A 15,245-nucleotide genomic window follows, 5' to 3' on the forward strand; every position below is an offset into this window, starting at 1 on the left:
GTCCAGCCAGCCTTCCTGAGGTGCTTCTGCACTCTTTGGGGGAAGACAGGCTCTTCTGGAGCTCACTCCTGAAATTAGTTCACCCTTTGAAAGCATCTCTCTCTACTAAAGCAGCACTGTGTGACAGAGGTTTTAGGTGAAACACTGCATGGAGATACTCAAACAGACAAACTGCCCAAAGAGTTGAAAGGTACTTCACCAAACTGAGCAAACGACGTTTTCCCACGTGCACAAGTGCATCTTATGAAGCAGAGTAGTAAATAGAAGAATTCATTTAGTACTGAGATATTGTAGCAGGGGAAGGCAGAGATCCAAATTTCAGTTTTACTGTATAGGATTTTTACCACAGATTTTAATAGTAGTGAACAATGGATAAAGGTGAGCCACAACCCTATTCACTCATCAAGTCAAGTGCACTGAACACACATTACTTTGGTATTTTGCCAGCTCTTGATAACTTAAACTAAGCTGATACATGCTAGTATGTGTCTACATAATTAAGAGTAAGGTAGAAAAAAAATTACCTGTTTCTGTGTTGTTAAATATGCAATTAAATATGGTTTAGAATATATTGCAAAGCTGAAATAGAATGTGCTTCCTGTTCAGGACTTAAAAGAAAAAGTTCAATGTGTCTGTATGCCTGTATATTTGTATTCCAATGCCAAATTCTTACTTGTGGGCATCTAACATTGATTTTTTTTTCTTCCATTTACACCATCTATACACTAAACTTTACATGGAGGTTTATATAAAATATTTATTTTACTGGATGAGTGGGTGCAAAGCATGTAACCACGTGGGTGGTCCCAAGAAAAAACAGGGGAATTGAAAGAATATGCTAAAGAAACCTGCTGGTGAGAACAAAACCAATTGAACATTACCAGCAAGAACTCTGAAACATGACCTAATTTCTTGCCTTTTACAAAATTATGTAATCTATTAATTTAAAGCATTCATTGTAGTCAAACTATGTTCTGTACTAGTGACTTTTAAACCAGGAGGGTACAGAATGCACAGTACAGCAAGCAGGGTGAAGAAGTGGTAGAAGGAGACAACATGTCCAAATGAAATTTCATCCTGCATTTGCCTCAATTTTCTGTCTCTTCCTCAGTGTCTTCCTCCATTAGAAGTTCCTCTCTTTTCTGCCGACTGTGTGAGTATTGGAAGATCCACTTTGGAGGCAGTGAGCAGCTAGGGAGACACAGCTAGACACGGACACAGGGCAAGGGACAGCTGTGCAATAGTGGGGTGGAAGGGCTGGGGTCTACAGAACAAAACCTCTTCTAGCTGGAGGCTGAGCTCTAGGGACTAGAGGTATATGACTGATGAAAAGCTGGTATGGGGTTCAGAATAAGCAGAAAGTAGCTGCATGTAGGTTTATGTGGAAATGACATATGGAAAATCTCCTAGAATGTTTCACGGAAAATAAAGGCTACTCATTCAGAAAGGTCTGGGAAACCACAGCTGTGTACTTAAAAATTTTACCTGCATAAACTGAAGAGAAGCTTCAAAGTCCTCCACAGGATACATCTTAATGCGAAAGAATTTCATTCCCATTATAAGACTGATGATGCTTTGAACTACATACGGGCTCTGTTCTTTATGCCGCAACTCTTTTAGCTCTGCCATAAATTTCTTCTTTACAGCAGGAAATCTATGAATTCAGATTGGTTAGTTTCAAAAAGTTCAAAATCAATTTTTGAAATGTATTGTAAGGCATACAGATTAGGAAAAACCTAAAGAAGATAAAACTTAGGTTGTATAAAAGTACCATTTCGCTCAGTATGTGAATAGATTTTTTTTTTTATTAGCTTTCTTTCACTTCTAATAAACTGAGAAAAGGAAGCATACAGCCTGATCTTAGTCCTTCTAGATAACCACATCTTTCAAATTATTTTATTACCATGCATCCCTTTTACATAAGAACTAACAATGTCATTTAAATAACCCCTTCAAATGTTTTTCAAAAATCCATGATAGAAGATAGCTATCTTGCAAGTACACGTAATATTTTCAAAAGAAAATGTTTATACTATAGGCCTGAAAATTCATACAGGCAGTTTGTCCCTTCAGTTTTTTTTTCCCTAGTAGCCATTACAGTAACACTTAAGCATTAACAACTACAATAACTTGGGGTAGAGGGTTCTGTGATCATTTTTGGTCTCCCCCACAAATCTATTGAAGATGTCTCTGGAGACACATTGTCCATAAAAATGATATAAGGAAAGAGCATCCAACAGGACCTCCAGCCCTTTTTGAGACAAAATGGAAAGATTCTAATTGTCTTGGTGGGTGTAGTATGTAACAACCTTTTGTTATGCCCTTTGAGTGACAACCCAAATGAACTGAAAGAAACAGTTTAGCAGGAAGAGGCCCTTCAGTGATAGAAACATCTTAGCAAGACCAGTCAGGACTTTGACGGTCAACGTGAAGCTTTGGATCCAGATGCAACTTCTCCTTTTGCATTTGACCAGCCAATTCAGAGGCCCAGGTAAGACCTTAGCTGAATTTATATGTTTTCCAGAATCTCAAACTGTTTTAGCCACATCAAGCCAAACTGACTGGTTTTGTAGAGCTGAGACTCGGCCTCAGCAACACCGAAGTGTCAGGAGACAGATAGCATTACATCAGGGCAGTAAAATTCATCTCTACCTAGTTTGTGGTTTAAGTGTACAATGAAAAGCTATATTGGCTACATGAGATCCTGAGTTTGACTGTTTCCAAATTCAAAATTTAAGATCTGACCCACAAAATGTTTTATGTCATCTGCTCTAAGAAGGACGAAGGGTTCAGAAGCAGATGCATTAAATTCTGAGCTGAAATAGCTGCAGAGAGCCTTAACATTGTTGCTATGCAGGAGGATAGCCATTTATAGGTTTGCCCAGCTAAAGAAAAAATAGCATCTAGAAAAAAGCTAGTTAAAATAGCTCTCTTCAGCCCTTTGGGCTTTCTACAAACGTCATTGCTGAGATAGGAAAAATAATGCTGCTGTAGTTGAGTTGAATTTATTCAGTATCACTGGACTAGATGCAGGAAGCCTGTGATTCCCTAGAGGCCTATGTTCTAGAACATCTGGATAAATAGAAGGCCATTGAACTGAAATCACTTATTCCTACAGAATACTTAAAGAAAGTGAGAAAATCAGAATATTCACACGCTAAGCAAGCAGACTTTGTCATATTTATAAAGGAAATAATATATTGAATTTTTCTTACTTTGCTTGAGCTAGAACACCTATTACTTCTGCATACAAATCTGCAACAATGTGCATATTCCCAGTGTTAGGACCAAGGTACCTAGCAAGACACAAGAAAGAATTCTCAGCTGAGAAAACATACTGTTTAAACCACAACTATTACAAAAATAAGAAAGCATCTTTTTCATAGAATTTTTGCATGAAAAAGAGCCTTACCCTTCTTTGTACTTAAAGTGCTTGAAAGCCAAGTTAATAACATCATTTACCAAACTGTCTATTACAGGATGAAGTGGAATCTGGAAACATAAAATAAAAGATAACAAGTACACATATGCTAGTATTACTGAGGGATATCATCCATTCAGAAATATATCAGTTAAAATAGCATGTAGCTAACAAAATAGCTAAAATGAGACAGCCATTCTATGTTTATTTAGTTTTGAAGATAAATACTTCAGCTCCAAAGGCATGGCAAAGTAAGGTCAGTATGAGCACAGAATGCTATGTATCATACAGGTGCAAGAAAGACAGCAATGAAGAAGCATGCAGGATATATTTCATGAATTTATTATAATCTTAAAGATGCAAACAGAAAGAAGAATCACAAAATTCACTTGCATTGCTAATTACCATAATTTATTAGTTAATGGACAATTTGAGAACTCCTACCTGTTTCAAAACTTCTATTAATACTAAAGAAAAAATAAAATCAATAGCCAGATCTCTTCTCTCCATTAAATAGTCCCTCTGCTGTTCATCACTGCAAAATCAAACCAAGAAACACAGTATTTGGAGAAGTGTCATAATTCATATTATATGCCCTCTTCAATTGCATAAATACAGATAACAGGGAATTGTGTTCTACCTTTTAAACTGCAGTCTAGCATTTCAGTAAGTAATGTACTGTTATGCTCTTAAAATCTAAGATAAGCAGACCAAATCTAATTTGTTACTGTGATGTTCTTTCAAATGCTTATATATCACCTATCCATTTCCTCCTTCTTTTTCTTCCAGTTGAAGATCCAAAACAAAAAAAAAAAATCAAAAAACCAAAACCAAGGAAACTTGTGGATTCTGTATTCTAACAAATCAATTTAATTTAAGTTTATTGCTGATGACACCATTTATGAGAGACCATATCTCATTTATGATGAGACCATTCTTAATTACACTTTGGAAGCAAACGTAACTCTGCTATCAAATTCATATTTAGACTTGTCATGAATTTTGGCAAATGCCTTAAAAGTACCAGTGAAGAATTCACTACCAAATTGTATTATCTCTTAAAAAAAGTTCCAGTGTTAATTTTTTAACTTTGGCAACAGTTTTCAAACTTTTAACACGTTTCTTGTACAGAACAACACAGAGGAATAGAAGTCTGAGGTGAATAGCTTCCAACAGAAATACCAAAAAATACCCATTTGAATCAACTGATTAAAGTTTCAAAGTGTACTGAAAAGATAATATGAAATATACAGTACTTTTTTGTAAAATTAAACATTAAAGAAACAGTTCTGCAATCCATTTGAAGCATTTAACAGGATTCCAGTGAGATTTTTGTGTAAATTTGGCACAATTCTTATTAACATTGAGAGTTTTAGTGATTTCAAATGGACTTATGTGTTTGTAATAAAACAGGCATTTGAGAGTACAACTTGATCAGTGTTAAGGCAAATTATTTGCATTTTGGTTTCCTTTGGTTTTACATTAACTGGAGAAATGACTCGTTATTCATTCCTTCTGTAACACCACCCATTGACAGAGTGGTCGTGTTTCACTGCTTAACTGACTTTCAACGAAATTTGGGTGGAGCTCCTGAAGACAGCTATTTCTGAGCAGGTAGTCGTGGAACAAGTTGGGAGAAAGAAGCAATTCAAGGCAAGGATTCATCTCACCCAAAAGCAGACATCTAATTAATGAACTGTGTCTTCATACTGCCCACTTCTACTGACATAAAGAGTCTAATTCAGTTTCATTTTTACCTTGGTATCTAAACCTAGCCACCATCCCCTTGTTCCAGCAAGTGTTGCCTTTTGTAGTTACTGGGTTATAATATAATCCCAATGTGAAGAATTCCTTAACGTTTCTGAACACCAGGTCTGACAGTGTTCATTCTCCTGCTGTTTCATTGAAGCATGTAAATGTAGTACTGAAGTACTCAGAAAAACTCAAAGTTTGAAGAATATTGAACCACATTGCCAGACCTCAATATAAGCAAGATCACTTTGCTGCCTTATCACTAAAGAACTACGGACATCATTATTTTTGGGTGCTGCTTGTTACTTTTAAGAGGTATGCTGCTGAATCTCCCTAACTGATTCTCAGGTTTTCAGATTGAGGGTAGGTATTTGTGTATTTTTTAATGTGTAAAGAGAAGGCTATATAAGAAAAATTCTTCCAAGTGGCACAGAATTATTGCTCTATCACTTGAGTAAATACAGTTTATACAAACTGGTATTTAAATATGAAAGCATCCAAAATATCTGTAAGGCAATTACAACAGCACTGTTATGTTTGAACTATGAGGAGCATAAGGTGAAAGACATAATTATTCCGTCCATCAAGAAGCCGAGAGAAGAGTTCCAGGAACAAGCAGAAAAACAACACAATTATCAAGCAACTGTTACCTCACAAAAGCTGATGGGTGAACTGTAACACACTTAACCTTAGAATTTATCAATTACACATATTCAAAAACATACCTTTTGGATTTAGTGCTTGTTCTAGGTCTGTACTCGTGAGATTCATCTTCTATACCATTCTGCCTTTTATACCAATCAAACAAAGTGCGCAGGATAGAGGGTAGACAATATTCTGAAAGTGAGCTCATTGAGCTTATAACCTATCGGGAAAACACAACAAATCAACAAATAAAATGCTGTCCAGGTTTTCTCTCCTCCTTAAAAAGAGTACTAATTCAATGGTTCTTTCTTGTTTTCATCCATTTTTTGAGAACTATGGTACAAGCAGTGACTTAATATTCTGCATTTCCTGTCTTTAAAAGATGTGTGGACATGGCATGTAGGAACATGGTTTAGTGCTTAGACTTGACAGTGTTGAGTTTGTGGTTGAACTTGATGATATCAAAAGTCTTTTCCAACCTAAATGAATCTGTGATTCTATAAAACATAAACAAAAATGCAACACCGGAGTGCATGTTGATTAAGTCTTTATATTGATGATATTAAAATGCATTAAAATCATGTTTAACATCTTTCAACATACCAGAAAATCATCTAGTTCTTCAAGCAGGTTATTTTGATTTGTTACACAATGTTGATTTGAGTTCAAACTGATTGTAAGAAAAGAAAAAGTAATGAATTAGAGGTACTGCCTCCAGGAGGAGTTGTATATGACTACTGGATGCCTCCCTTGAAACTCGGAATATACTGAGAAACACCACAAGTTCTGCAGTAATTTTAATCAACTGACCATGCAGATGGATGTATCTTACTCATAGGCTCCCACACCTGAAAACTTAGGAAAAAACCTGAAAACTTCTCTTTTATATATAGGAAAATGTTTAGAGTTTCTTGTGTTATTGTGGGCACAAATAAACAAAACATAGTTTAGAATTATTTCTTAAAGGTTGCTGATTAAACAGCTCTAGTGGCATACTGGATAAGAGGATTACTGCTCACTCAGTATTAACTGTGTCACCAATTACAAAAATGTTACTGAGCATGTTGGCCTGAACTGTGACTTAAACATTCTACTACAAGAAACCATAAAGTTACAAAACATGAAAAGATCAACAAGCAGGGTGAACCCTCCTCCCCTCCGCCATTATACAAGAGGATAATACATGTATTGCAACTGAACGTTCACAGCTACAGTATTTGTGCACATTCTAAGAAAATAAAAACCAACTATTTAAAATAGGGAAGAAATTAGTGATCTGGAGATTTTTGACCACCATAAGATCATGCAGGCCTTGATCTTGCAACGAGCTGAGTATCAGGAGTGAAGAGCTGAAGTGTGCACTACATGCTAAGTACACTGATTATGTAATTAACTGTCAGGTTTACCCACCTGCTTAAACTTAAATCAAATGCTTGAGGAAAAACAATAGAGTTTATTGTCTCATGTAACACCAAACTTGTGTGAGTGCTGTGTGAATAAGACCAGAGCAAAACTGGCAGAGCAAGCATTCCTAAATATTACTATAACCTTAATTGAGAACTTTGTGGATGACACTTAGTCTAGATGAGTAACTCTGAATCTCTTTTGTGGTTTTTCAGCCTCAGGATTTAACTAATTCACAGTGACATTGTGGATTAAAGTCAATGAGAACTTTGAGGATGAAGTATTATTATTCAGGTATTATGGCCTAAAATTAAACATGCTGCATTAGAAAGATATAACAACTGCCCCTGCTAAATTAAAAGTTTCCATGAAAGCAATATTTTGGAAAACTTTCAATCTAGTCTGCAATAGATTTTATTACCTGAAATATGAAAAAAGTTGCTGTGGAAGACATCACGAAGCAAATGCTTGCAGCAGTGACAGGAGGCCTTTCATAAAGAATTACTGTAGGACTTCAGGCTCAATTATACCAAAGCCTTCTAGTGTTAAGCCTTCAGATAAATACTCAGAAAAAATCAGTCACCTGGTGTCAGGGCAAACTATACACTACCGACTCACTTCTCTACTGTTTTTACAAAACTTTTTATGAAGTTAGCACAACACTGCTTGTTAATGATGAAATACAATGAAAATGGGTTTCCTAGGGAAGACTAGAAAAGAACCGTAAAATCATAGACTCACAGAATGGTTTGGGTTGGAAGAGACCTCAAAGGTCATCTAGTTCCAACCTCCCTAACATTGGCTAGGACACCTTCCCCTAGACCAGGGTGATCAAAGCCTCAACCAACCTGGCTTTGAACACTTCCAGGGATGGGGCATCTACATCTTCTCTGGACAACCTGCTTCCGCCTCACAGTAAAAAATATCTTCCTTCTAGTTAGTAAAAAATTACCCTCTTTTAACTTAAAACCCTTAGTCTTTGTCCTATGTCCACGGGCCCTATTAAAAAGTCTGTCCTCAAATAGACCTAAATATCTTTTCAGAAATCACAGTAGCTAACTATAAATGAAAAGTTGTTTCAATCAGATCTTCCTGCGTGTTCACTGACATACTTGTCACAGCTGATCTCTAAATCTCACGTAAACAATTTCACCAGAAAAAGTCAAAGTGATTCCTGTTAAATCTTCTCATGCCATACTTTCTCTGCTGAATTTACAGTGTCAGTCTTCATTTGGGATAAAAGGTCAATATAGCTTTTTATTTTTCCTTCTTTTTTTTTTTTTTTAATCTTTCTGTCATTGCACTTTTAAGACAGGAAGGAAGGGTGGACTGGGAAAAGACCTGGCTCTCAGGGAACAGGAAGGGAGGGAAGTCTAGCCAGCATGCCGGTTACTCAACCCTTTCATTTACTGGAAGTAAGTCCAGGAGTGAGATGAATTCTAGCTCTGTGCTGCTCCTGAAAGGGAGTGCACAGATGTACAAATATGTCCTTGTTGGACAAATGATCATATTCTTCCATCATAAATGAACTAACTACTGTATAGCTTAAGGATAAGAAAGCTGCGCAAGCAGGGAGCTGTTTGAAACCTGTGTTCACAGAGCATTAAATATAATTTATGTAAATGCTTAATATTTATTTTGGATTCAAATGCAAGAGTAAATTTAATGAAATTCTGCTCAGACAGCTCACTACAATTTATATACTTTCATAAAAGTCTTAATATATTATCAAAATTCAAATACACGAAAGGTTTCCACTAACAGCAAATTGATATGATTACTTTTTTATGTATAATGAATTTATATGTGCTTTTTTATTTATAATGAATTTATATGTGCTTTAACACCAAATATATTCAAAACTGCACCCAATTTCCAGCAGTATCATTAATTCTTTGGCATTCTTTTTCTATACCACATATATCAATCAATATATATGTTGAATAGGCATTTTATTGCCATTTTAATAAAGCAGAATTGCAGTACTTCATTTTTGCACAGTCAGTTTATTTCTTGTGACTCTATTTTTCACAGAGTGTCTGCATATTTTATCTTCAAATTGTTGTTGTGCAGATTCTAAATAATGGACAAGCACAAGTAAGGTTTTACACTTTCTATCAATGCTGCTGAATGCATTTGTGATCGTGGAGATCTCCTTTCATTCACATCTTTGTTCTCAGCTTTTTTTTGGACTGTGCTATGAAGTTTTAACCTGGAAATGGTTAAAACTGATAGCTATTCAAGTCGAACTCACTAGTTTTCATTAATGGCCTTGGCTTTGTGAGGCAAAAAAAAGAAAGAAGGACTTTTTAGTATCATAATTTTATGGATGGGTAAATTCAGCTAGCATGCTTATACACTACCAATGTTTATAGCTATTTTACTGCCAGCATAACAGTCTACATGAAAACCCATTTACTTTTAGTGGACAGCAAATTCAGTTCTGAAGGTGTTACCTTCAATTTTGCCTTCAGATATACTTCTTTACACACTGCTTGAACCCAAATCTCTGACCAGGAGCCAAAGTTTATTTTATGATCCCATGACCACCATTTCTTATACTTTCTCTACTTTGTGCCTTTTTCTGGTGATGAAGGACAATGTGTAAAACTCAGGGAAAGGGAAAACACAAAAGCAGCCAACTGCAGTGCTGCTGCAATGACAATGATATCAGTATTCCCTAACTACATCTTAAAATAATATTGGATAAGAATCATTATCAGCACATCATTAATCATGTTTAGGCTGTTATGAAAAAGGACACTTTATCATAGTATGCTGCTTAGTGCCTTATTTATTTATTACATTTTCCTCTTTTTTATTATTGCTATTATTTATTTTAGTTTCCTTTCTTTACCATGGCTGATTTTTTTTTTTTTTTGGTTTCCTCTCCTAAAAGTACATAACAGATTAAATGTTTTTGCTTTCCAATTTGGAGTCACCAAAGTAGTGCACTTCAAAGAAGAGAGAAGTAAAACTGTAACAAGAATAAGCTTTTGTGCAGTTTATGCTGAAACTTCTGCAACAGGCTCCTCTGACAGATAGCTTCATATGAAAACTAAGCCTTCCTGTTAAATTTTCACTTTCATGGCCAAAACATTACATTCATCTTGTGTTTTTATATGGAAAGCAGTCTGTAGCTCAGTCCAAGACTATACAGTGCCCTTCTTCTGCCTCCAGTGTTGTCAGTTCATGGAACATTTATACACCGTGGTAAGAACAAACGATACATTAGTAGAGGCTGAGAAAAGAGTAATAAAAGTTTCCTTAGGTGAGGATCACCCTCTTGGAGAATTATGGGTTTTTGCTAGCTTTTGATCTTTTCATGTACTGCAACTTTATGGTTTCCTGTAATAGGAAGTTTAAGTCATAGTTCACTAGTACAATGTTTAATAACATCTCTGTAACTGGGGACACAGAGCATGCTAATGCTGGAGCTGTAATGCTCTTTGCCAGTAGGCAACTAGAGTTGTCTAATCAAGGACTTTCAAAACATGATTTTAAATATACTATGAAAATATTTAAAACCATATGAAAAAAACCTACATAATTTCCTCTATATGTTTTCTTTATACACATACACACCTAGAAAGGAAAACACAGTGAGTGTAAGGAATGCAGTTTGTTGGCCAATGGTGAGGCATTCGGCAAGTTGGAATACGCATCATTACTTCATACATTGCTCAAGATCCTACTATTTTTTGGAGGAGGGTGATGCAATTGGTAGCCAGACATGCTGTCTGCCTAACAGGAGACACTCACTACACCTGTGTGGAGAGACACAGCCCTGGCCCAGTCAGGTTTCCAGACATTGGATCCATCCCCACCACCCCAACCAGTGTTCCTAAAATGGTGTCTAAGAATGAGCAGGAAAAATTGCTCTTTCTCAGGGAAACAGAGACAGAACTATTCAGGGGTAGTAGGAAATGCTTTCATAGCCATCTCAAATGGTTTGGGGGTTTCAGTGTTAAACTTGGTGCTGGTTACTTTGGGTAGCCAAAGTGCCATTCTGCTCATTTTTAAGTTACTTTTTCGGCTTTTTTTTTCCCACCTCTGAAGCTGGCTTGCAAAAAAGCAAGTTTTAAATCAGGTCATGCATTATTTTTGCTGTTTTTAAATTTACCCTTAGAAGACTGAGCTGAGACATTTTAAAGTAACTAGTGACCTACTCACTTCAGCATTACTTATCAATTTCACTTAAACTGAATAGAGATAATTTTGATAATGTCAAAAGAAATAAAATTAGATTCCTTTGACTGCCTGTCATTTAAAAGCCCTAAAACTGAAGGTAAAACTGATTAGACACTCCTTGAAGAAGTTTGCTCATAGGGATTGCCCTTTTTTTCCCCTCTTCATTTCTGTAGTAAAAATATCAGCAATGTCATGGCTGGCATTTTTTGTTTTTGCTAGACAACTGGGTTTCAGAAATAAACACCAAACATTTCTGCACCCTAACTGGAAAAGGGAAGTAAGGGATTACCAACCTGGTTTCCCTCATCTGATAAATGCTTTAAATATTTGAGTTAACTTCAAAAATAAAACTTGAGTGGTTTCACTTAAAAGCACATGCCTTCTTACTTGGGTTGTGGTATCACAACACATCAAGATCTTCCGAGCTTCCCAGGCAGACCACACCTTCGTTTTATTGTCCATACTTCCATGACAACTTTATAATACTGACACGTTATCATTTGTAAAACAGCTTATAATGCAATGTACTCACATAATCTAGTGAGTGAAACATGCCAGGTAAAAAAAGACTTTTTGCTCTGTCTTCCTGTCTCTACTCTAGCTCAGTTCTACCAAATCTGTATTGTGCACTACAAAATTTTGAATGCAAACTCTCTGAATACAATTAAAATCATTATATGATTGTGCATTTAGCTGAACTAAAATAATTTTAGTAAGTATGAACCATGTTTTTGAAAACGGGCTCGTAAGCCAGGTTCAGGCCCCATCTGCTGACCACAGGCCTGCATCAATCCCACAAGCACCAGAACATCTCAAAATGGAAATGTTATTTAAGTAGAAAACAATGTGAAAGCTGAAAAGGGAAACATTGCCAGCAACCTGGCCTGAGGCTGACAAATTCTGAAAATTTCAGCTTAAATAGTTTGCTTTAAAATTTCAAGCACCTGAAAGGAGGCTTTCTGACAAAACATCTAAGTCAATCTCACGACTGTACTTTTCTGCCAACTCTGCATAGAGGTAGGACTTCAGATATGTGGATAGAAAGATATATGAATGTCATAATATAATAAAATTCACCTTGGTGTTTGATCTGTATCTGTTTTTTTTTTCCTCCTGAATTCAGAGTAAATTGCTACAGCAGTAAACACACGGTTGTTTCACTCTAGGAAGCTTTTGCTGTTCTCAGTGAAATGATCTTGACTTAATTACTCAATTTTCTGTCTATTTACCAATTACTAGGAGAAGTATCAGTCCTCCAATTCTTCCTTTTAAAGGGCCAAAATTTGCTAAACCATAAATATTTAATCAAATCACGGCCACCCATTATGAGTTTGTTTAATGTACTGCAGGAACAGTATCACAAGGTTTGCATCTGGATGGCTTAATTTGTTTTAGTTCCCATTTGAGTGTAACATTCTTCCCACAGGAAGGAAAATAATATGTATATAAAATTAATCCTGACAATTGAACTTGTATTTAATTTTAAACACAACAGGTTGGCTCAGCCTATTTGAAGGGCAGCACACACATAAGTCATGCTGAGTCACAGCTACAGAGGCAAACCAGACTGATGAGGCTGATGGCAACAACCATGATTCTACAGGCCCTCACATTAACTATAAAAGAAACCTCATAAAAGAAAGATTGGGAGCGACACACCTGTTTCAAAAACTACATGATTTGAAAAGATACAAATTTGGCTTCAAGATCCCCATCAGGGGAAACAGACAAGAAACAATATATGTGCCTAATACACTATAAAAGGAACAAGTTCTATGGCAGAAGAATATTGACCTTGGAAACAGAGGAAAAATTCTTACAATTTATATCCAAGAATGGGTAGGCAAGTATTTATCATTAACTACCCAAAGAACATCAAGAAATTTTACTTCTGCAGTATGCAACAACAGTAAAAGGACTCTAGAATGCCTTCCAATGCACTCCTCTTTTAGCCTGAGGAATGGAAATAATGTAATTTCAAGTGTCTTACTTGATCAAACTGGGGATCTTCTCCTCGTTGCAGAGATTTGGTCAGTGGCTTCTCCTGAAAGAAAATATATTAAATATGCATTACTTAAGATCAATACTATCATATTATACTATTATTTTTCTGTTAGATTTTTTACTCACATAATGTGCCTCCTGATCTGATCCTGGAGATACCAGTACAATTGCTGCATATGCAAAGGAGGCCTCTGCATATGTATCAGCCAATACTGATGGACTGTCTTGAGTGATTTTAGTGTCTTTTCATGAAAGAGAAGGATTGGCCATTCATTACATCTGAGTTTGTGCTCACACCAATGATAAATTCTTACAACATCCTAAAAAGCACCTAGTGTTTTCCCAATACATAACCAAGGGGCTCTATTTAGGAGAAAAGGAGACTCAGAGGTGACCTTATCACTTTCCACATCTCCCTGAAAGGTGGTTGTAGTCAGGTGGGGGTCAGTCTCTTTCACCAGGCAGCAACTGACAGAACCAGAGGATACAATCTCAAGCTGTGCCAAGGGAAATACAGGTTGGACATTAGGAAATAGGTTTTTATGGAAAGATGATGAAGTACTGGAATGGTCTGCCCGGGGAGGTGGTGGAGTCACCATCCCTGGATGTGTTTAAAAAAAGACTGGATGTGGCACTCAGTGCCATGGTTTAGTTGAGGTGTTAGGGCATGGGTTAGACTCGATGATTTTGAAGATCTCTTCCAACCTTGTGATTCTGTGATTCTGTTACATGATGTCCCTTCTTGTTATAAAACTACCAGGCAATACAAACATGACCATAGATATAATGCATCACGCAGAGCATACTGAAAGAAAGGGGGTCTTAGAAGAATCAAAGACCATAGAGTTCATTTTTAAGGAAGACAGTTGTGGGGAAAATTATCACTAAAAGAATTAAAAAAGGTATTTTCAGAATGGAAGCAAATTTTCAGGTCATATTCTCAGAGTAACTGGAAAAGCCAAGGAGAACTGTCCAACTCAGAGAAACCATGAGCGAACATCCATTCACCTGCATGGCTTCTTTGTCAAGCAGGCTGAACTACTGAGACCTGGAGAAGTACACAGGCCAATATTCTAGATGCATGCAACAGTACACAAAACATGAATCTCCTACACCACAGTGAAAATAAACAACACGTGAGGGCAGATGACATTCTGAAAAACACATCACTTGTCACCATCACAATTCTGCTGTGAATTACACTACTGTTTCTGGTGTCTGCAATGTGCTACTGCCTTATTCTTCTATAAATCATGACTCTTTCTTCTCCTACAGCTGCAAGACTGGGACTCTCCCATCAGCTCAGAATGAGATTTTGTGTTCAGCTTTCAACAAACTATTACACTCATCAGCATCTGTTAAAGTAGCAGGCAAAATACCATCCCTGCCAGGGGATAATAGATATAAAATAAAGAAATCTGTAAAGCTGATGAGATAAGGAAATGGAGAGACTTGAGTTGGACCAAAGATTTCTATTATTTCATGTTTCTTTCAGAAGCAAATGTTGCCTGGTATAATCTGCTGACTGATTTTGAAATTAATTATGCTGACCCACTTGTAATGCCAGCTGGCAAGGAGGCCAACTGTGGGGTGACTGCAGTATCCCCTGACTACCTAGCAAATACAAAAATCAACAAAATGTTTTCTACTGAGTCACTGATTTACCCAGAACAGCCATCAATATTTTCATTGTTTTCTCCAATATCTCAAGTGAATCCTCCAGGTTACATTATGGCCACAACAGCTATTAATTACAACTTTATGACAGATTATTGGTGATGAACACCTGCATAAAAAAAACCTTATAACCCTGAGAAACACACAGGAT

The 15,245-nt window shown here is 36.4% G+C and overlaps 1 protein-coding gene across 5 annotated transcripts in view; it reads right to left on the bottom strand.

Annotated features, from left to right (window-relative positions):
• Positions 1–15,245, bottom strand: part of FRY (FRY microtubule binding protein) — a 196,528-nt gene that overhangs the window by 100,186 nt on the left and 81,097 nt on the right. For all 5 annotated transcript variants that reach the window (XM_054517889.1, XM_054517894.1, XM_036386661.1 and 2 more), the window contains exons 3-8: positions 13,404–13,457; positions 5,899–6,038; positions 3,866–3,956; positions 3,413–3,492; positions 3,216–3,296; positions 1,486–1,654 (exon numbers count right to left, since the gene is read on the bottom strand). In XM_054517889.1, the coding sequence (XP_054373864.1) occupies positions 1,486–1,654; positions 3,216–3,296; positions 3,413–3,492; positions 3,866–3,956; positions 5,899–6,038; positions 13,404–13,457 (615 nt within the window). The remainder of the gene's footprint in view (positions 1–1,485; positions 1,655–3,215; positions 3,297–3,412; positions 3,493–3,865; positions 3,957–5,898; positions 6,039–13,403; positions 13,458–15,245) is intronic.

Source organism: Molothrus ater, chromosome 2 (assembly GCF_012460135.2).
Source record: "Molothrus ater isolate BHLD 08-10-18 breed brown headed cowbird chromosome 2, BPBGC_Mater_1.1, whole genome shotgun sequence".
NCBI lineage: Eukaryota > Metazoa > Chordata > Aves > Passeriformes > Icteridae > Molothrus > Molothrus ater.